Genomic DNA, 22,396 nt, shown 5'->3' with positions numbered 1-22,396 from the left:
GCTGAAAAAGAACTACAACACATCCGATATGGAAGGTACGCGGACGACACAATAGTTGTATACAAAAAGGCAGAAGAACTCAACCTCCTAGTGAACAAGCTAAATAGCATCCACCCCAGGCTCAACTTCACAGTAGAGCATGAAAAACTTGGTAAAATCAACTTCCTGGACATCACCATCAGCCGTGCACTTAACAAATTCACAACCACAGTCTACAGAAAACTGGATGCAGGCAACCAGTACATACATGCTCTCTCTAGCCATCCCCCTAAGCAAAAAGCCAATGTGTGGCTAAACTTTTATCGAAGAGCCTTCTCCTACTGTGGCAAAGAAGAGGATCTACGAGAGGAGATAGCCACCATCACTGAAATAGCCCTGAAACATGGCTACACTGAATCACAACTTTCCACTTGGTGCAGTAAAGCGGAAATACAGGTCAGACACCCTAACCTACCACAATCAACCCATCCACAAACAACCCCCAGCGACCAATATAAATGGTTTGCCTTCCTCTACTATCCCACCACTTCCAACCGCATAGCCAAAGCCCTTCTCCCATTTGGCATCAAAGTAGCGCACAAACCCAACTCCAAAATAACTGATAAACTGAACAAGCACAAAGGGTACTTTCTCTCTCCCCTTGACAACCCAGGTGTATATGATGCAGAGTGTGAATGCAAGGCTCATTACATCGGCAGGTCCATCAGATCTGTCAATGAAAGAATCCAACAGCACCTAGCAGATGCGAAAAAAGCCCAACCCACTACTGGTCTTGCTAGACATATCAAATACAATAGCCATAAAATTCAAAAGGTTCGAGTCAAACACACTGCCCACACGCTCATAGACACCAAAATCAAGGAAACGCATGCCATAATGCACTTCCCGCACGAACTAAACATCGATAGCGGGCAAGCGCACCACACTTGGATTCCACTACTGCAGCAGTTATCGCCCGGAATTAGCAGACGACGCACCAAGATGCACGGCGCACCTAACGGCAGCCAGAGAACTACGAACAAAAGACGCACGCCAAGCAACAGCGCAGCAAGTTCCAACGAGGATGGTGGCAGTGGCCACTGAAATTAATCGAAAAAGAAGAAAAAACAGCTTCGCGGATAAAAGTGAGTACTAGTTTCTCCGTATTTAAGAACATTTCTTTGTGATTGTGGGTAAATATACAGTTGCTATATTTCACAAGTGAATCCAGGATGCCCTTCACCAGAAGCCTGTTGGGGAGGGAATGGAGGCTGGATCCGACAAAGTAGTATGTACGGTCACCGTGGACGGTCTCATCATTTTTAGAACCGAGCCGATACCACAATTTGCCAATACTGATACCATGACCGATACCGATACTTGTATAATTCCAGTACAAAATAACAAAGGCTAGTTACCGAGTCATACTAACTCGTCACATCACTAGGCATATTTAGAAATATTTAATTTGAGGAATAGGTCCGAGCCAAGTGTCTCAGAAATATAATATTAGAAGTGTGTCTATTTAATATGTTAATATAATTATTTGTAATAATATGAAAATTAAGTAATTAGTACTTCATTTCTCCGATATGTATGGAGTATTGTTGTATGTAACCACATACTGAACTGAAATGAAGGAAAGACAATGATAATTATTTTGTTATTTCTATCTTGACTAAAAAATTTGTTATTACGTAAATAGCAAAAAGACACTATGAAATCAGAGATAAAGTAGCAATTATTCATCCATCTGGCTTACATGTAGTTAAGACCACTAAAATTTGTGTAAAAACGAGCCATGGCAAGGAAATTTATGTCAAAGTAAAAAAAAAATTAATATTTATTGAATAACAAAAAGAATGATGATACGTCCATTTAATGAAAAATAAAGTTCCTGAAAAATATTTTATGTACATTATTGTAAGTAGTGGTGTACATATATCTTTAGAGGGGCCTCTCCGATGATGTTACCATCGCCTTGTAATCAATAGATCACGGGTTCTAAACTCAGTGGAGGCATATAGTGGTTCGGGTCCCACTTTAAAATGTAGGTCCAGTCCCGATTAGCTTATCTTTCTTAGTATTGTCATTCAAAGCCTTATGTTCTCAATCTAATCTCGGCGGAAATTATTGATTGATTTGCTGTATTTTACCATTCTGTTTGTGCCACTTTTGGCTAATTTGTGAAGTGAAGATGGGGATGGGTGATGATGTGATGAAATATTAAATGGAGACTCCCAAACGTCCATGCCCAGGATGGGATTCGAACCCTGGCATCATAGCACGATGTGCTAACCACTCTTGAGACGGGCCAGCTTTCGGCGAAAATAAATAGCCATCATTGGCTTATACCGGCAGTCACACGAAAGACAGAAGTGAAGAGGATAAGTATAAATTGCTGATTCCCCTTCCTGCCTGAATTAGATAATGCAAGCTAATTTCACAGTGACCTTCTTCATCCCTCTTTTCCAAGAACTTTGCAACTACCTGACTCGGCATTAGTGCGGCGGGAGGTTAAAAATATCCACCTATCTTACGACCACAATCTTCAAGTAAGAATTGGCAATGAATGGTTTATTTCCCACAGCGTTAACTAACAGTTCCATGCCCTCATGGTCACGTTTAGGTTCAGCAGTCACTTACCCATGCCTTTGATCTTTCCATATGCTTCCCAGAAAGGGTGGGTTCTTTCCAGTGTTTCTAGGAAAATCTATGGAACTTCCTGTGCTGGTCTCGCAATCTGTCACAAGGAAGGGTGAACAAACTTTTAAAAAGGACAAATGCCAAGACGAGCTGTTGCCTTTGCCCACTCTTCTAGCCACTGAAAATCTTTGGTTTCGGTAAGAGAAAATCAACCGATGCCGTCAGTATTTGTTCAGCCCTAATCATTTTATTTACACTTTTTAATAAATTGAAATTCATTTCGAAGTCTATCATAAGGCTTACACTGCATTTTCGGTGAAATAACAAACTAAGCTGTTATCTGATAATGTCAAACATTATTACTAATTGTTATTGTTCATTGAACAGCGCGATCTTGAAGTCTAAGATGGTTGCAGTACATTCTTGTAACTCTATGTTCATGAAAGTATATCCTTAATGATTCCTGCCTTCCAACCCTATTCTGTGACAGTGCATCCCGAAGAAACTTTTTAGGGATGTGGGACAAATGCCATCATTCTGGGACTGTCCCGGAAAATCTGGGATGTACAGCAACCGTAGGTAAATATAAAAACTATTCAAGTTGAAAGTAATTGTGTTCACTGGACATGCGTGAGGCAAGCATAATAGAAGCACAATTTAAATAGAGTTGTATTCTACGTTTTTCAAAACAATTTGGCACTAAATCGGAGAATTATGCAGTGATATACAGTGTTACAGTTTCCCTATTCATAGCCCCTTTCAAGCATTGCGGTGAAACTTTGTACAGGCTATGGAGACCATGGAGAAGCAAATGCAGACGTAAAAAAAAAAAATAGTTCAAATTTCACCACCAAGTAGCACTGAGGCTCCGAAGTAACAACCACCAGTAATTTGAGTTTGTCAGTACAGCAGTGTTCAATATGCACCCCGTCAATATGAATGACACTTTGGAAGCATAAGATGGTGCTTTTAATGGTCTCGCGAATCGCTCCAAGGATGATGTTCTCTGTGCATCAGATTTCAGCGCTGCATTTCAACCTAGTGGTGAAAATTGGAACTGTTCTTTTCATCAGTATGCGTCCCCATTGCCTCCATACAAAGTTTAACCACAATCCGATGCTTCGAACAGGCTCTGAATAGAAGTTTAGAATATTCCATCTTTCTGCATTATGTCAAGGCAACACCTCCATAAAAAATATAGTGTTTACAATTCATTAAGAGATACGCATATTTATACTAAAACACTTTTATTAAGAGCACTTGAGGTATTTAGCAACTACAATTATATCTTTAAACAAAGTAATTGCCTGTCACAGAATCCATATTAAGTTACAACAATTTCCTGTTAATTTTTGTATGTTCCTAACATATGCAAACTAAGTTTTACAAAAGTACAAAATATATACACATGTAACACAACATACTACATAATGAACAATACATCTTGGCACACAAAAACTAAGGCTGTGAACTGCATTTTGGTATTAATAGAGCATCATTTTTTACCAAAGTGATGTTCAGAATTCTTAATCTATATTCATTTATGCATTGAGATCCATAACTACTGTTCTTTGCCAATACAGTCAGCAAATAATGACAGATTTAGATAAATTGCACTCTTGTGAAACTTATTTCTGTTTACATGCCACTTTGGAAATAATAAAAGTATTCACTCCTTACACTTAAAACATGCTTTTCATGTAAATGATAAATCATACATAATGAAAAGATATACAATCCTGGTAAACCTGGTCTATACCTACATGACATGATACAGAGGCTTGTTTGATAACAAATCATGACCAATTTCACAGCCAATTTTTAACTAGCTTCACAGATCATTGGGTTCAGTTTGTTGCACCAAAACATGGCTATACAATAACTGCATGCAAAAAGGCACTGCTTATTAACCCTGAATTTCTAAACTCTCCTCGAATATAACAGTATATTCTCACTATTCACAAGGCCACCAATCAAAAATGTACAAAAAAGATTCATGATGCTTAACAGTACCTTCTTTCCAAAACATAATTCCTCTATTTTCTTCTCATTGAATCTACAATGCTGTACACAATTGTCACTCAAAAATAAAACCGCATCTAAAACCAGTGACTCAACCAACTGAGCAAACCTTCACACTCCTGTTGCTTCACAATCACAGCACACAAGTAAACTTTAATCCCTACATTATGGGCACTACTTTCTTCGAAGTCAGGTTTCGTCATCCGAATCATCATCTGTAAACAGCTCACCAGAATGGCAGTTTTCATCATAGGCTATTAGTTCGTTGTCGGTAAGATGAGACTCGCCCTGTACAAATTTTGCAAATCTGTTGGTAGAAAAAGAGCACACTTATGAACAACAATAATATAAAAATTAAAATTATGGCGATACTTAAACTCTAATAATATTAAAAGACCTAAAGCCAAGAATGTCCTGGGCTTGTAAACAACAGGTTAAGTTAGTTTATTACTACAGTGGTTCCGGCCAAAGAATGGACATGGACATTTGTATTTTTAGTCAAGAGCCAGGAGGGTCACATGGACCGCTGGACCGCTGAACCAATCGGCTTTGTCCAGTTGCCGTGGTTAGGGGAAATTCTCGTGGTATTCTGCGTTGCCAAATTTTTAGTTTTGAGTCATTCTCAAAATAGGTGGCACCCCCAACAAGGTCAAACAGGGCAAAGCTTAATGGTTGCCGCAGTACAGCAAACGAATGAGTCTCCCTTTCCCTGAAATGTGAGTGAAGGGCAAGTCGACAGGAAGAGGTGTCGTGTATGACTGGACAAAAATCAGGCGAGTAGCAACACCGCTTTTCCTCCCTTGAACTGGAGGCTGAAAGTCTGGGTTTCCTCAAGTCCGTTCTTTGACCGGGCAGACTTTAGGGACAGACAATATCAGAAATTTGATATCGTGATATATTGTAAAGAAAATATTGTCTCAGATGATACGATATTTTTTCCATGTAGTAATATCGGCAATATATTGTCTCCACGATATATATCACCAAAATTTTGTGATGATATATTGTCTAGCTGATATCGCTTGGACCATATTTCTTCAATACGCCCAACACTATTTATTACTAGAGCCCGGAAGTTTGGCAAAATGCCTCTTTTTTTTATCTACTGGATATATTGATAAAATTTTTCCGGATATACGTTTTTTATGTTTCGAATGTTTTAGAAGCCTTTTCATTTTGCCTATTTGGGACCCCACTGCCTATTTTTAATTATGCCTTTTTTTGCCTTTTTCAATGAAATTGGACCATTTTTTTTTTAAAAAAAGTGTGTATATAAATTATTTTTCTCCCAAAAAACGTTGTTGGCATTTATTTTTCTTTTGTTTATTATGTGAATAATTTTCGCTTTATGTAAGTAATATTGAACTCACGCATGTTTCAACATTGCTGAAGGAGAAAAGTGTGAGATAAAAGTATTTCATGCTGAGTTAGGATATTGGCTTTCGGTTAACATTTCCTTGTGCATGAATGACTGCTGAAAACCTGTTGCAGAACATCTGCACAATTACGTCATCACGTCCAGCGTCCGTGTCAGCACGTTATTGACAAGAAACAGCACTAATGCCCAAGGACCTTTGCATGCATTCCAAAATCAAGTTCTTGATCTTTAGTTTAGTTCTGCACTTTGGAGGAAAACGATCGTGTATATGTCATCATGCCAAAATTTAGTGTGCCATTAAGTGGTAAGTTACATGGTTACGTGCGTGAATTTGGTGAAAATTGAAATACTCTTCCCAATGTAGATTTTAACATTTTGCCAGAAATTATAGATAAAAGCGAGCGACTTCCAAATGTGCCTTTTTTTCATTTTTAGTGCCTATTTTCCAAATTATAAATGCCTTTTTGCCTGCCTATTTTAACGAAAATAAATGCCTGAACTTCCGGGCTTTATTTATTACCTATTGTCATGCAAGTATAAAGTGAATGTAGTTGAAAATTCAAGAATACAGGCCAATTTTCAATAGAGTCGCAACATGATGCATGCAAGTAGGGGTACGGGGACTTCTTGGACAATCTGTACATTTCATGTATATAGTATTAACCTTTTGAGTCTCAAGTCCATTTTTACATGTAACCCCTTTGGCCCCGAGCCAATTTTGAGCAAACTGCATTTTAAATTAAATGAGTGTATATCAGAGGCTAATTGCCCTAGAGAGATGAGTGATATACCGTTGTATGCGGAATGAACCAGGGATTCAGACTATATGAAATTTATGCAAATTTGGCGTATATGTGGCAGGGAGGGGGCTAACTCTCAAAATTCCAAAATTTCAGGGAAAAAATCCCCCCCCCCCAAGAAAAAGTACATGACAGTGTCGACATGCACATGGAAATGATTGCTGACATGTAAGGAACACAAAAATATTTGCATTATTATCATATGACTAATGTAATGTGAGTTGTACCCCCAAAAGCAATGGTCGGCACGCCACTGATTCAAGCTTCAAAATGCAGCAGTACCTTGAAATGACTTTAGCTCAGAGACTATTTGCCCTGGAGATGTGAACGATATACCATTGTACGCAGAATGAATCACAGATTCAGACGATATATAATTTATGCACATTCGGCATACATATGGAGGGGGAAAGGGGGGAAATCCCTGAAAAATACTTTTTTTTAAAAAAAAATGGGTTTCTCCCCCCCACCCCCACCCCAAAAAAAAGGATATGAAAAGTTCAAAATGCACATAGAAATTATCGCTGGCATCTAAGAAACAAACATATTTGCATCATTGTCATATGCCCAATGTAATGCAAGTTGTATCCCTGAAACAAAAGGCTTGTATGCCAGTGTCTCAAGCTTCGGAATTGAGCGAAATGCAGTTACATTGAAATGACTACAGCTCAGAAACTAAATGCCCTAGAGATATGAAAGATATACTGTTGTACGCAGAATGAATCACAGATTCAGACGATATATAATTTATGCACATTCGGCGTACATATGGGGGAAAGGGGGGAAATCCCCTGAAAAATACTTTTTTTTAAAAAAATGGGGTTTTTCTCTCCCCCCCTCCTCCCAAGCCTTTATGGGACACAGCAGGCACAAACGACACTAGCACACTTTTCGCACCACAAGAAAAACACATAGATGACAAAAAAATACCTTGGAAGTCTGTCACTTCACTCAAAAAATATCCTCGCACTTGGGCACAAAACGACAGACACCTACGCACCACTTTCACATACGAAAAGCTAGAACGCAATGAAAAATGAACGCAAATTCTTCCAGCTGCTTGAAATTCTATTTTTAGACAATGCAGGGTAACCTGTGTTGCAACTTGTGGAACACTTGTGCTCAAAAACAAAGGTTTCCTTCAGCGTGCCTCGAAATTCCATTCTCACAACGCAGATTCAACAACCAGTTTTCCCCCACCCCCTGCTTGTGCCAACACGGAAAACTTTCATTTTGACATCGGATACTGATAAACAAGCTTTCTTCGAATGCAGTTACTAGGCAGGAGTGAAAAGCATTGCTTTAGAACAACAAAGCCGGTCTTCCTTTTATTTTCCTGTAGTTTACGGTTATTACAAGCATAAGAAAACAGTTTTTTCTTTGTGACGTTTCAGGAGAACACACGCTGAAAATTTAATGTAACAGAAAACATCAAGAGACTTTGTGAAAACAATGATGAATTTGAATTACCTGATGATATTTGGGATTCATAATTTAAAAAATAGACTTTTTTTTTTTTTTTTTTTTCACAGTTAAGTTGCTATATTACAACAATGTAACATTGACAACATCCATTATATAACAGATTCTTTTTGTTTAAAAATTACTAACCATTGTTATAACTGTATCTTTAGTCAAAATGAAAATAAATGTCTGATGAAAGGAGCGTGTGTTCTCCTGAAACGTCACAAAGAAAAAACTGTTTTCTTATGCTTGTAATAACCGTAAACTACAGGAAAATAATTCTATCATGCAAGCAATGCGTACATACAAGAAAAACTATTATTCATCTATTACGGGGAGAGAGGTACGTACATTCCAGAAATATCAAATCAAGATTCAAACGACACTTCAGAGAATCAGATTTTTGAGAAGATGCAAGTTAAACAATATAGTGCCAAATTTTTTGAAGTGGAAAGTTCGAACTCGTAATACCTACACCAGTGATTTTAAAGGAAAGCTACAAATGTTAATGATAGGACGCCTAATCAGGGACTCGTACTCAGAATTGGACAGCCTTTCTCGAAAGACATATGATCTCCACATAACATTGTCAAATTCTTTGCACCCACTCATATGGGATAAAGTAAACAGAGCTACAGAACAAGTTGTAGAACACTACAGCAAGCTTTCAGAAAGGAGACTTGATAGGAAATTCTACCAGCTAATTCAAGAAGAACAAGTTATATACAACAACAATGAAAGAAGGGAAGCAGTTAATGTCACTGGTAAAATAAAAACTAAGAACATTGACAACAGATTATTTATAAATCTTACGGATATTGAGGTACCTGATGAGTATATAGAAATTTTTCAATTCGGAATGAAATTTTCAGTTGGTAGTGCTTATATACACAAGGAAGATTTCGTGATTTCAATAGAGAAAGCACTGAATTTCTTAGATGATGAGGAGGAAAAAAGAAAATTACGAAGTCTCACACATGATGCTCTTGATGAACGTTTAAGTTTTGAATACAACAGAAGAACTAACAGAGGTCCAAAATACACAGAACGGGAGAAAGAGCATATAAGGTTGGGAAAAAAAGTTCATGGTTTCAAGATCTGGTTGAAAGAAAACGACATTTTCTTAATAAAATCGGACAAGGAAAATAAACCTGTCCTTATCCGAATTAAGGACTATAAAGAAAAAATGGAAGAATGTTTCAAATTAAACAATTTCACAGAAACCTCTCGAAACCCTATAACTAAAATAATAAATGAGGTAAAGAAAGTAATTGAAAGCAGTATCACGATACCAAGAGAAATGAAGAAAAAACTCATTGTCAAAAATTCAACCCTGCCGATTGCCTTTGGACTACCAAAAACTCACAAACCTGGAACTCCAATACGACCCATCATTGCAACTTTCACACATCCTGCATACAAACTATCCAAATATTTAGTTGAAAGACTTGCTATAATTAAACAACAAACACCATTCAGTGTTAAAAATGCATATGAAGTGAAACAGAAACTAAAAAATATTGTTTGGAATAGTGAGTATCGTATTGCAAGTTTTGATGTAGAAAATTTATATCCTAGTGTCCCAATAGAAGGTGCCACAGATGCATTACACAGATGGCTTATTGAGATGAAGGTTAACCCAGTAGAATCATGGGAAATGGTTCGATGGTTTACTGTATGTGCAAATTACAATTACTTTATATTTGATGGCAAAATCTATCAGCAAAATAATGGTCTATCAATGGGAAACCCAGTATCCGGAATCATCTCCAGCATTTTCCTTCATTACATAGAATCTCCAATTGTTAATGCGATAGGTGCGGATATCAAACTCTACATCAGATATGTAGATGATGTGCTAATTATTGCTAAAAATGAGAACACCATCATGGACGTATTTAAATCGTTAAATGAATCACATCGTCGCATAAAATTCACTTGCGAACCCATGAATAACAATGTAATTTCTTTCCTTGATCTGCAAATTAAGACAACTGACTCAATAATTCAAACATCAGTCCATAGAAAAAAAATTAGCGGGGGAAAAATACATCCATGCCAAATCAGAACATTCGCGTATAACAATGGATAACATATTTTTAAATTTTTTCCTGAGAGCACAAAGACTATGTTCTAATAATGAGGATATCAAAAATGAAGAAGAAAGGCTCTTTAATATAGCAAAAGAAAATGGCTTTCACACTAACAGAATAAACCAAATCAAAAAACAAGTTGCAAGAAAACTAAAGGAAAAGAGAAATACAGACAAAGATGAAAAATCTGTTGAAAAGAAATTTGTGTGCATTCCATTCCACAAGGGATTCTCACATAAAATTGCAAAAATTTTTAGAAGTTTTAATTTCAAAATTGTTTTTAAATCACCAAGAAGTTTGGAATGTACATTTAATGAATTCAAAATGAGAAACTCGCTACCAGATGTGGAAACCACAGGAATATATAATATAAGTTGTTCATGTTCAAAAGATTATGTGGGACAAACAGCAAGGAAAATGGCAATAAGATGGCACGAACATGATTTGGACATTATAAATCTAAACCCAAGAACAGGTTTGTCAACTCATATCATCGAAGAGAAGCATTTGATTAAAAAGAGAAGGGTTTTAAAAAGATTAACGGGAAACACAGAGTTGAATGTCTGGGAAGCCTCGTTCATTGCAGAAGAACACTGGAATAAATTAAATAATGAAAATGGCAACATAGATCCAGTGTGGAGTTTTCTTTTTCACAAATGGAGTAAGCCACCATCTTTAAAATTTAATGTAACAGAAAACATCAAGAGACTTTGTGAAAACAATGATGAATTTGAATTACCTGATGATATTTGGGATTCATAATTTAAAAAATAGACTGTTTTTTTCACAGTTAAGTTGCTATATTACAACAATGTAACATTGACAACATCCATTATATAACAGATTCTTTTTGTTTAAAAATTACTAACCATTGTTATAACTGTATCTTTAGTCAAAATGAAAATAAATGTCTGATGAAAGGAGCGTGTGTTCTCCTGAAACGTCACAAAGAAAAAACTGTTTTCTTATGCTTGTAATAACCGTAAACTACAGGAAAATAATTCTATCATGCAAGCAATGCGTACATACAAGAAAAACTATCGGTCTTCCTTTGTCGGTAAAAATTTTCCCTTGAAAATAGACGCAAAAGAGAAGTCCCTTTTCCCCTCCATTTTCATTAAGAAAAAAAAGTGCAAGAAACATTTCTGTTAAATACATGTGTTAGGAACAATATTAAAAAAAATCGAAATTCTAATCAAAAATCGAAAAGTTTTAACGTCAAAACTACGACCTTTACACAGCATCTCGATCGAGATGCTTGGGACCGCAAGGGTTACATTTGGGTATCTCGACCAAGATGCTTGGGACCAAAAAGGTTAATAAAATTATCCTTTTTATTTAACGTGAATGAGGTAATAAAAAATTTTGTAAAAATACAAACTTCTGTTTGCTAGTTCAATAACTTTAAAAAAGTCACTACTCATCTGAATTGTGAGGAATTACTACAGCTAGGAAGGCAAAATGCAGTGAATAGAGGCACCAGTTGAATGCAGTCTACATTACAGGGATGTGGTTTGCCATATGCGAAGACAAAGCTAAAATTTACAGAGGAACCCATGACTGAAGGAATTTTAGTGAAAAAATAAGACAAATGTGAATTGAGTTCCATTTGTGACCTGTTAACATCATGCTCCTACTTCCCTGAATGTTGGTGATAATGATTCTTTATTAGTATGCAACGTTAACTGGACATTATCCATTGTCTAGGAAGTTTTACTTTTACCTACTCCAACATTATGTTCCCTTTAAAAACTATAAATTCATAAAAAAGAGAAATAGATAGGTTGAAAATAGTTGAACATGCACTTCCCATAAAAATTAAATACGGACAGCAGACAAGCACAACACACATGGATCTCCTTACTACAGCCGTGAAGGAACAACAGACAACAAATACATGCGGGAGACAACAGCAATACATCTAGCAGCATTCGGTAAACCGATTCAAGAACACCAACCAACAGTGTAGAAGATGAAGATAGTAGCTGCAGCCCCCGAAATTAATACAACAAACAAAACAGTTCTGCAGGTTAAGTGAGTATATTAGCTATTTTTATCTATTTACTACCACATCTAGCATTTCTCAAAATATGGAAGTCCAACACGGTAACAGAGAACAAAATGAAAAACATTACAGAATATTTGCGATTCTACATGTTAAAATTGAAATCAGATAAACTTTGAAGAATGTGAAACGACTGCACTGGGCAAAAATCACTACGAAGTATGAACGAAGATAGACTCAATTACGAATAGTTAAGGTGTAGAAATATATTGCAAAGTACTATGCAATGCAGAAAAAAAAATTCTCACAGTGTACAGCAAAAATGTAATCCTACATAATATAGGAAAGTGGACGTTCGCATATTCATCTAAAAATTTTGAGATGCTCCCTTCTAGTGATGTTACAGATCAGTTGGTAAAATGCTCACGTGTGAACTTAATATTTTTCAAGAAATTTAATCTAGTCCCCTAAATTAATTCTGCACTCATTTTCTTTCAAGCCAAACAAATCAAGCAATAGACATGCCACAAACATATGCAAGGGTGATTCTATTTACCGAACGGGATCCTTCAGTCTTATCATTAATTTCCATGATTGACACTCTGGGCTCGAACAGTGCTCGCGTAGTTCTGACAAGCCTTTACAAGTCTCTGCAACTCCCTGTGCATAATACTCTTCTTCACTTAGCAGACGCACTCGAGGTGGAAATCTTCTTTTCCTGTGTTAAAAACACACAGGAAGGTCAAATCACTAAGGTTCGTAAGTTTCTTTTATCTTTAATAAGAGTAACATTTTAAAACCTCAACTTTATAGTGTTATTTAGACTTAAAAACTGGTGTTATTTTTAAAGATTTTGGAGTTTATTTTTTAAAAAAATCATTAATAAACAGACACTGGAGATTTTATTTGTACTTTACAAAAACAACGATTTGGAATGAATTTGAAGTTTTTTAAAAAATGAAATCTGAAAAAATGTGATACAGTATTGTGTTCATTTTTATTTCATTTCTTCAACATTTAATTAATTTTATACTGAATTAACATTAATACTAAAAATTTATTAATTACATTAAAGAAGTATCGGACTATTATATCCGTTATTATATGATGCTCAGGTAAATAAAGGTTAAAACAAAAATAGACAGAACATGTCTAATTTTATATGCAAATACCAAAAAAAAAAGTTTTTAATGGGGATGAGCCAATACCACTTGGAAACGATGCTAATACTCTTATTGATTCCTGATACTGTTACCAATGCTTGAAATTTGTAACAATTGGAAGTAACCTGAAGTAGTTCAGAATTTATAAATTTTAATATGTAAATTTTTCACTGCAACTGCATGTGTATACCATAACAATCTACAAGTTTTGCTTTAAAATACTTGCACCATTTCTCCCTATAATGTTATTGTTAAATAATGAAAATTATGCTTTTTGCATAATTTCCAAGATATTAAGATTCTACAGTCATGCACACTTCTCGATTGTAATGATTCCATTGAAAGTTAATGGGATTGTTACATGGATTTTTTTTGGAGATTCCACGAGGCACCTAGGTTTCAGAAATCAGAAAAGTATTGGTGACTAAATTCCAGCCAATTCATTCTAGTACAGACGTCACTGGTATTGGCTCATCCCTAGTTTTTATGGCACGGTAAGACCAAAAATCATGATTTTACATTTTAACTCTTTTGCAACAAAATATTAGATATCAACCAAAAATGAAATGAATTGGACTATTTTCAATCTACAGACTGTTTATTTAACTAACAGAATTTGCAGATTAAAATATATCTGTTGCAGTAAGGCCTGAGGTTGCCTTGCCTTGCCTTGTGGTCACATTGTATCTGGTATCTACTGAATTTTTACACACTCCTGTTCTGTCGAGTTCAACTCATGGGACATATTCCGGTGATATGGTAGTCACATTGCATCAGGAAAAATCACCAGTGTGCTGGTTGAATATATCAGAATAGTAGAGTTTTAATACCCTGAAATGTTTGAGAGGAAGGACAAAGTGGGGTCATGATTTTCATTGTGTGTGTTCCAAATTTTTAACTTTTCTCTGGTACAAACAGTTTTTGACAGAACCCTATAGATCCCCAATTCTGCTAACCAAAGCACACTGAACCATTTGTTGTGGCAGCCACATTTCAACTGAGGCAGTAGCCGTTGACTAATGGTGATCTGCCTGCGGCAGTGTCCTCAATAGGGTGGCGACAAAACAAATCTTGGAGAAATTCCCTATTGATTGAGCTTTAGATGTAGAACATAATGCAAGTGGTTCTCGCATCATAATTCATTATTTTTGGATACTTTTAGCTTGGACATCAACATTCCTACATGCAACCAATGCCTACACATGCTGAATCCTTAACAAGTTCTACAATTAGGACTGAGATGACATTACTGTCAACCGACATAAACACATAAAATTTTCCCACTCATTTTATCAATCCAACTTCCGAGTTTTCCAGGCATTTTCAAAAGCTTTCTGGGCAATTTTTTAACATTTTAACATATTCTCATAGCTGAGCCTATGCCAATGCATATACTTTTGAGATTCCCACAAATACCACTGTTAATATTGTTAATTACAATTGAAACAATATAAATTAGTTCAAAGTATTTATAAATTTTAAAATCTACATAGTAAGGGTCCCTTTATTAGACCGGCTCTAGTGTTTTACAACATATAACAGATGTGAGACTGGGTAGAGGACCAATGTCATTTATAATGCAACTATATAAGAATTACAAGATATTATAGCAAAGTTACACTCCTCCTTCATACAGTTTGTAGTGAATGATCTATTGTAAGGACTCCACTCCCCTTTGTGCAAGAACAAACATTCAGTATGAACACTTCCCCTGGTCAGAGTATCGAGATAGAGGCACCCACAAAGAATAACTTTTCAACAAATCTCGTGAAGAAAGAAATATACACAGACAAGTTTGAAGTACAAATCTCTATCTTACAAATTATCCTAGCTCGGGAGATAGCAAAGATTGACTTTTCTACATCACTAAGCACACACATGGTGGTCTAGTTGGCAGGATGTCTGGGTTCAATTCCCGGTGTGGGTGAACTAAGATCAAAATTTTACTGGCCTTGTCCTTGCATAAGTCAGCTCTGGGGCTCACCCAGCCTCAAATCAATGGGTACCTGGCGGTGGGGGTAAAGGTGATCACATCACCTCCAAAATGGCTTAGATCAACGAGCGGACCCCTTTCAGAGATCACTCGCCCTCATGGACCCCCAAGAATTAACTCAAAGTTTAAAGTCCGGAATTTGCATCATTAAGGAGTAAATGCTCGTCTTAGTATTTTTTTGAACCTTTATGGACCACAGAGGGTTTCGCAGACCACAGTTGAAGAACTGCTGGCTTAGATGAAAAATGTGGGACCTTATCCCCACATCCCCTAAATGTGCTACATGAATGGGGAATTTTACTTCATCTTTACCTTTCTAGGCTAATCACAACAATGGGAATGAATGATGAAATAGAAGAGGAAAAAGGAATAACCATAGAATCCTACTGGTTTCACAGCATGCCACTCTAACCACTCTGCCAGAGAGGCTACCATTAATAGGAACTGGAAATCGTAACCTATAAATACCAGACCCTTACACTTACAAACCTGTACTTGGTCTATGAGATCAGTCAGTCATGATTGCTCATAACAATAAAATCCTTATCAAAAACAGTAAAAAGCTTCCTTGTAATAGTAATCATTTTGAGCTTAAAAATCATATATACTGAAAACACTCACCACTGTACAACAGCTTTTACATACCAGCTCCGAGGTATGTTATGGAGTGTGACTAGGATTATAATAAATGCAACAGCAGCCTCTTCATAATAAGTGCTAAAGAAGACCATTGCCAGACCTGAAGCCTACAAAAGAAAAACTGCAGTCAAAAATAATAACAACAATAATATCTAAATAAATCCAAATTCGTGACTTTTTTTTTTCATTTTTCTTAAGCTTTATTTACTACTTAGGTAAAGTTAGAAATTAGCAATAAAGAAAGTAAATATTTTTTTTTAGTTAATGAAAAAAAAACTACCAAAAGTCCAGTTAACATGGAAACTGAAGCTGTACTTTGACAAGAGAATTAGACTTGCTAATCTTCGCAATTAACCAAAGTAGCAGAAAAATGAAGTTAAATAAAATTTATCAATGTGATAGCAAAAATTCATGACCACAAGTATAATTTCTTGATGTTTTTCTAGACTTCTTGACCTACTCTTTACTTTCCCTTGACTTTCATGACTGGTAGAGACCCTGAACAAGAACCAGGTTAGAATTCGTGCACATGTTAAAAACAAGAATTCCCATTACATACAAACAATATTTTAATTCCTACATAATTCGAACAGGTTATTCCCCTTGAAACCATCTTTAATGATGTGATGTTTTTATTAATTCAAACTTTGGATAATTTCAACATTTAAAAAGAGGCCTTTGTGTATATACACATAGTTTATGTCCACGTTGCCCCCATTTAAACAACCTCCGGCAGCAAGTAAATTAACTTTTGGATCCTAGAACTTTAAACTGTCATTGCAGTTAAAACAATACAATGCAAGATGAACATACCTGCAAAGTCCATTTAATAATGTTTCTGCTCCTTGCGTCGGTCACAGGACCAAAACGATAACATATGAAAAAGCTTAAGAGTCCTGTAACAATAATGTAGGTCACAAATGCAGCTTTATAATGCACCAAAATATCTCTCAAGTGGTTGTAAAATAGTTGAATCATGTACACTCCTACGGTCCATCCTCCAACTAAAAATAGATACATCGTCGGTTTCTGAAAGTTAACAAAACATTTACATTAGAAATTGCATTCGAAGAGAAATGATTTGTAATCATTGTATTGGGTAAAAATAAGAGCACAATTATGAAAAGGTTCATTTGGATCAGTATTGGAAAGTATTACTTCAATTTTAATCACCAGTACTGCCAAGAGTTCAGATACCTTACAGGATCTCCAACAATATCACGACTCTTTTGTGGAATAAAGGCATGCATATTTAGTTTTTGACGGAAACATGAAATGTGAAATAACATTCAGTAATGTCATTTTCATGCATTTTCCTATCATGTTTTGTCACAAAATGATGCAAAATAAACTCTTAAACATGAAATATAGAGTTTATTTACAGACGTTACACTTTCTGAAGTCTAAATTATCCTGCGAGTTATGCAAATCATGGAAAATTGATTAATGCTGCTGTAAATATTTGGGAAGCAAATAATACTTTTACACAGTAATAAACTTGATCCTCCGACAACTACATAAATGTGCTATTAGAAAGAAAATATTTATTTTGTGTAATAAGTATAGTTTTTTAAAATCAAATTTAGAGTTATATTAACCATTTTAACAGAAATGCAATTTTGATCATGAAATGTGCCCAGTTTTTATGCCAAAATCTTGATCTTTTATTTGCTTGAGTTTTAATACTGTGATAAAATTTTACAATGCAGATAAATGCATATTTGGAGCATTAGTGCACATTTTCAGCTTAATGTGCACATACTGGAAGTCTATGCAGTAATTCAAGTTTTTCTCTTAAATTTCCTTGCTCTTTGTGTCAAGAATAACCTGTCACCTAACCGTAGGCTCTAGTAATTTAGCAATATCTACAAGAAATGAGTCGATAACAGGTGCTAGTGACAGCAGCAGAGTGGTATTATTTGTTGATTAGCTGTTGATGTTATTTTTGTAAATCTGTGTGTGTGTGTGCACACTGATTGATTTGCTTCATTTTACTTCACTTCTTGTGCCACTTTTGGCTAATTTGCAAAGATGGGGATGAGTGATGATATGATGAAATTGATGAATGGTCACTCACAAACATCCATGTCCAGGCCGGGATTCAAACACCCCTGGTGTTGTAGTGTGATGTGCTAACCATGTGGCTGGCATATATGTGTGCACATGGCCGAGTGGTACTTGTTGAGGTAGTGGTGGGGTAAAGGTGGATTTCCCCTACTGGTTGCAAAAAATCATCTCTTAGGGGTTGAAACCAAGACAACCATACACAGATATAACGAATAAGAGTAATTTCATATATTTATTTATTTATTGATGCTAGTATTATCCTGCTGAGAAACAGCTGGCTGGCCTTAGTACAACAGTACATATACATGTAAATACAAAAAAGTCAAATTTATAATACAAAATTGAATGACTAAGATGTGACTGCAGAAAAGAAACACTAAATACAATATGAGGTACAATAGAATATGAATGATATATATATTAAAGTATACATGATAAGTCATTAAAATAGGCCTGATGAATGATTAAAATAAAATTGATCTTTAGGCTCATTGGAAATCATTATAACTACTGACTATGGAGTTTAGAAACTCATTATGTTTATAATCTGTATATCTTGTCAATAACGACCCTTTAGTGTGTACTCGATAAAAGCATAGGGACAGAGTAGTAACCTTCTAAAAATTTCTCAACGATTTTAGATCATTTCTGTTTCTTCTAGCTGAAAGGTATTCAACTTTTAACTTGTTCAATAGGTTGTCATAACTATAAAGTAGGGGCAAATAGAGAGTTCTGAATCATCATTTGGGGCTCGGTGGGGCAGAGCACAGTTTGGTTGCACATATTCACTTTCCCGGCACACAAGTACGACAGTGTCTTTGAAAATGTTGTAGTACAAGTGGCCCGGTACTGAATTTTCATTTGGGGCTCGTGGGGCTCGTCGTAGCCTTTTATGATGTATATTTTGAGGGGCACAGAGTTGGCGACACTGTGGGTTTTTACTGTAGCCTTTTATGAGGGGGGTTTATTGCTTTTTTGTTTACATCTGGTAACACTGCCGTAGTTTGACAGTGTTGTTAACCTACTGGGTTTTTTCACTGAGGCTCGAATCATCATGTGGGGCTCATCGTAGCCTTTTATGATGTATATTTTGAGGGGCACAGAGTTGGCGATACTGTGGGGGGGGGGCACTGTAGTTTTTTATGAGGGGGGGTTTATTGCCCTCTGTTTACATCTGGCAACACTACCGTAGATTTTTTGACAGTGTTGTTAACCTACTGGGTTTTTCACTGTAAATTTTTATCAAAGGACCTGAGGGGTCCATGTATTTTTTATGTCTGGCAACACTGTTGGGGGCCTAGTGTTGGCGACACTGTGGGTTTTTACTGTAGCCTTTTATGAGGGGGGTCTATTGCCCTCTGTTTACATCTGGCAACACTACCACTATTCATACTTTTTCTCACATATAGGTGTACGTGATGAATCACCAAACAGATTTTTCCTAAGTCATGAATTGGAGGGTTCTATGACAACCTATATTAATTCTCGTAAGAGAACAGAAAACACACACACACAAAAAAAAAAACAATACTGTGGTCACTACAACAAATAGTCTTCTTCAACCCCAATCCAACAACCCAAAAATCATCCTAACTAGAACCATGTAACTATCTGCCATCTGTTAGAGGTTTTGTGAACTATGTGGTGTTTTGTTTGTGTGTAAAAAAAAATGCAATGCTTTTTGCACTTGGTTATCATCACCTAACATGTTATTAATTGTTTTTTAAAATTAATTACAACTGAAAACTAATAATTAATATTATCTAAAGTTACTAATTAATATTATACAAATAATTGATATATTTTTTTTTGTTCTTGTTGCTAGTGTTGGGTAATTACAGTTGTTGCAAAATATTAGCTCTCGCGTATGGCAGTTTCTGAGTTTTGTTGGGTATATATAGACGAATTGAAATTTTACTTGTTATGTTAAATTGTATGTTAGGGTACATGGTAGGAGAAATCATTGTATATTAGAGCGCTCTTTTAATGATTTGCCTATAACTGCATACAGGCAGCCCTAAATTTAGCATAAAATATCCTGATCCTGTTTCTTCTAGCATGTGCGACGTTTGTTGTGGTGGGCTTCTTGGGGGAAATGTGATTCTCCCATGATGTCATCTGACTTACTAGTATATGCGATACGAAGAACAGGTGTGTATGTGGCTTACTAGGATTAGGCTCATGGTAATGAGGTCCTAGTAGCTGAAACGTTGTCGGGGTATTTTGCAAAAATTTTCCTTAAACAGTTAACAAATATAATATATATTTTTTTTAAATTCAGACATTAGATGGATTTTACAAATATATTTTTAAAAAAATAGGTTAGGTAATTGTGGCTTCTACAGCTCGCCAAGCAGGGTGCTCTTGCATAAGCTCTTATCAGTCTGTAAGTCAGCAACAAGCAACCTGCGCTAGAGGTAGATGCTCTTGACATCATGAAAAATGAAAGCTTTTTCACTGTAAATTTTCATAAAAGGACCTGAGGGGCCTATGTATTTTTTTATGTCTGGCAATACTGTTGGGGGCCTAGTGTTGGCGACACTGTGGGGGTACTGTAGCTTTTTATGAGGGGGGGGTTTATTGCCCCCTTTTTATATTTGGCAATTTTATTGGATGTTCCTTTTTTGAGGCTCGAAATTATTATTTGAGGCTTGAAATCATTATTTGATGCTCGTCGGTGTTGCCAACCCACTCTACAAAAATTCTACTATATGATCTTTCACTGGCTAACCTAACCTAACCTACTCTAACCTAACCTAACCTAACCTACTCAAACCAAACCTAACCTAACCTACTCTAACCTAACCTAACCTAACCTAACCTACTCTAACCTAACCTACTCTAACCTAACCTAACCTACTCTAACCTAACCTAACCTACTCTAACCTAACCTAACCTACTCTAACCTAACCTAACCTAACCTACTCAAACCTAACCTAACCTACTCTAACCTAACCCACCCTAACCTAACCTAGCCTAAAGCAAGGAGCTGGCAACCTTGCTTGAGGCTTGCCTTACAGTGCATAAAGCAAGGTTGCTAACCTACTGGTATTTTTGCCATAACTTTTTACAAAAAAAGAGAGAGGAGAGAGAGAGATGGAAGAGTTAAACAACCGACAGCCCACCTACAGCTTTTTTTTCTGTGTTATTTCCGCATGTATGCAACATTTGCTTTCAATAGACAGAAGGAATGTTAGTATAGCAGGCTCCGAGTTTACAATTTATTAAATTAAACAATAATTTATGTAAGAATATACTTGTACTTACCGAACACAAAATAATAAAAAGCACATGTGAATGTTTGCGTGTACAAAATGCTAATTAGCGAGAGTTAATTAAGCAAGGCAAGTAAAAGAAGCAAAATAGAACAACATATGGCGGCGTGAAAATATGTAAAAAATTCGATTCAGAGGTGGATCGAATTAAAGTTGGGGGATATTTTGCATTTTTTCCCTATAATGTACAAAACATTTACCGTACATAATCTTTTCCATTTACAACAGTATAAAATAAGAGGAATGTGTGACAATATCCATATTAATTAGGAAAGTATGTTGTATGCTAGGTTAGCTAATTGTGTCTTCTACAGCTTCACTGTATAGAGGGAAGATGGAAAAAGAGAGCTCTACGGAAACTGACGCTCTTAACAATATTGTACGCCCGTGAAAATTATATATAAATAAGGCATAAGCGTATTATCTGTTTTCATGTCAGATTTTACCAACCTGTGAGCTGTAGTGTTTAGGTGACAAGCGACCCGCTCAAATATAATACTGTTGACAATATTGAACGCCCCGTGAAAATTATATATAAATAAAACTTAAGCGTATTATCTGCTTTCATGTCAGATTTTCCCAACCTGTGAGCTGTAGTTTAGGTGACAAGCGACCTGCTCAAATATAATACTGTTGACAATATTGAACGCCCCGTGAAAATTATATATAAATAAGGCATAAGCGTATTATCTGCTTTCATGTCAGATTTTCCCAACCTGTGAGCTGTAGTGTTTAGGTGACAAGCGACCTGCTCAAATATAATACTGTTGACAATATTGAACGCCCCGTGAAAATTATATATAAATAAGGCATAAGCGTATTATCTGCTTTCATGTCAGATTTTCCCAACCTGTGAGCTGTAGTGTTTAGGT

General features: G+C 36.0%; 1 protein-coding gene across 1 annotated transcript in view; it reads right to left on the bottom strand.

Annotated features, from left to right (window-relative positions):
* Positions 1 to 3,855: 3,855 nt before the first annotated feature.
* Nemp (Nuclear envelope integral membrane protein) overlaps positions 3,856 to 22,396 on the bottom strand; it is a 35,584-nt gene continuing 17,043 nt past the window's right edge. Inside the window, exons 5-8 of the mRNA XM_083128688.1 lie at positions 16,996 to 17,211; positions 16,165 to 16,289; positions 12,944 to 13,105; positions 3,856 to 4,954 (exon numbers count right to left, since the gene is read on the bottom strand). Coding sequence (XP_082984814.1) covers positions 4,837 to 4,954; positions 12,944 to 13,105; positions 16,165 to 16,289; positions 16,996 to 17,211 — 621 coding nt within the window. The 3' untranslated portion in view covers positions 3,856 to 4,836. The remainder of the gene's footprint in view (positions 4,955 to 12,943; positions 13,106 to 16,164; positions 16,290 to 16,995; positions 17,212 to 22,396) is intronic.

Source organism: Lepisma saccharinum, chromosome 1, assembly GCF_977018435.1.
Source record: "Lepisma saccharinum chromosome 1, izLepSacc3.1, whole genome shotgun sequence".
Taxonomy (NCBI): Eukaryota; Metazoa; Arthropoda; class Insecta; order Zygentoma; family Lepismatidae; genus Lepisma; species Lepisma saccharinum.
The sequence above is the reverse complement of the archived record's forward strand: the minus strand, read 5'-3'. Positions and strand labels throughout refer to the sequence as shown.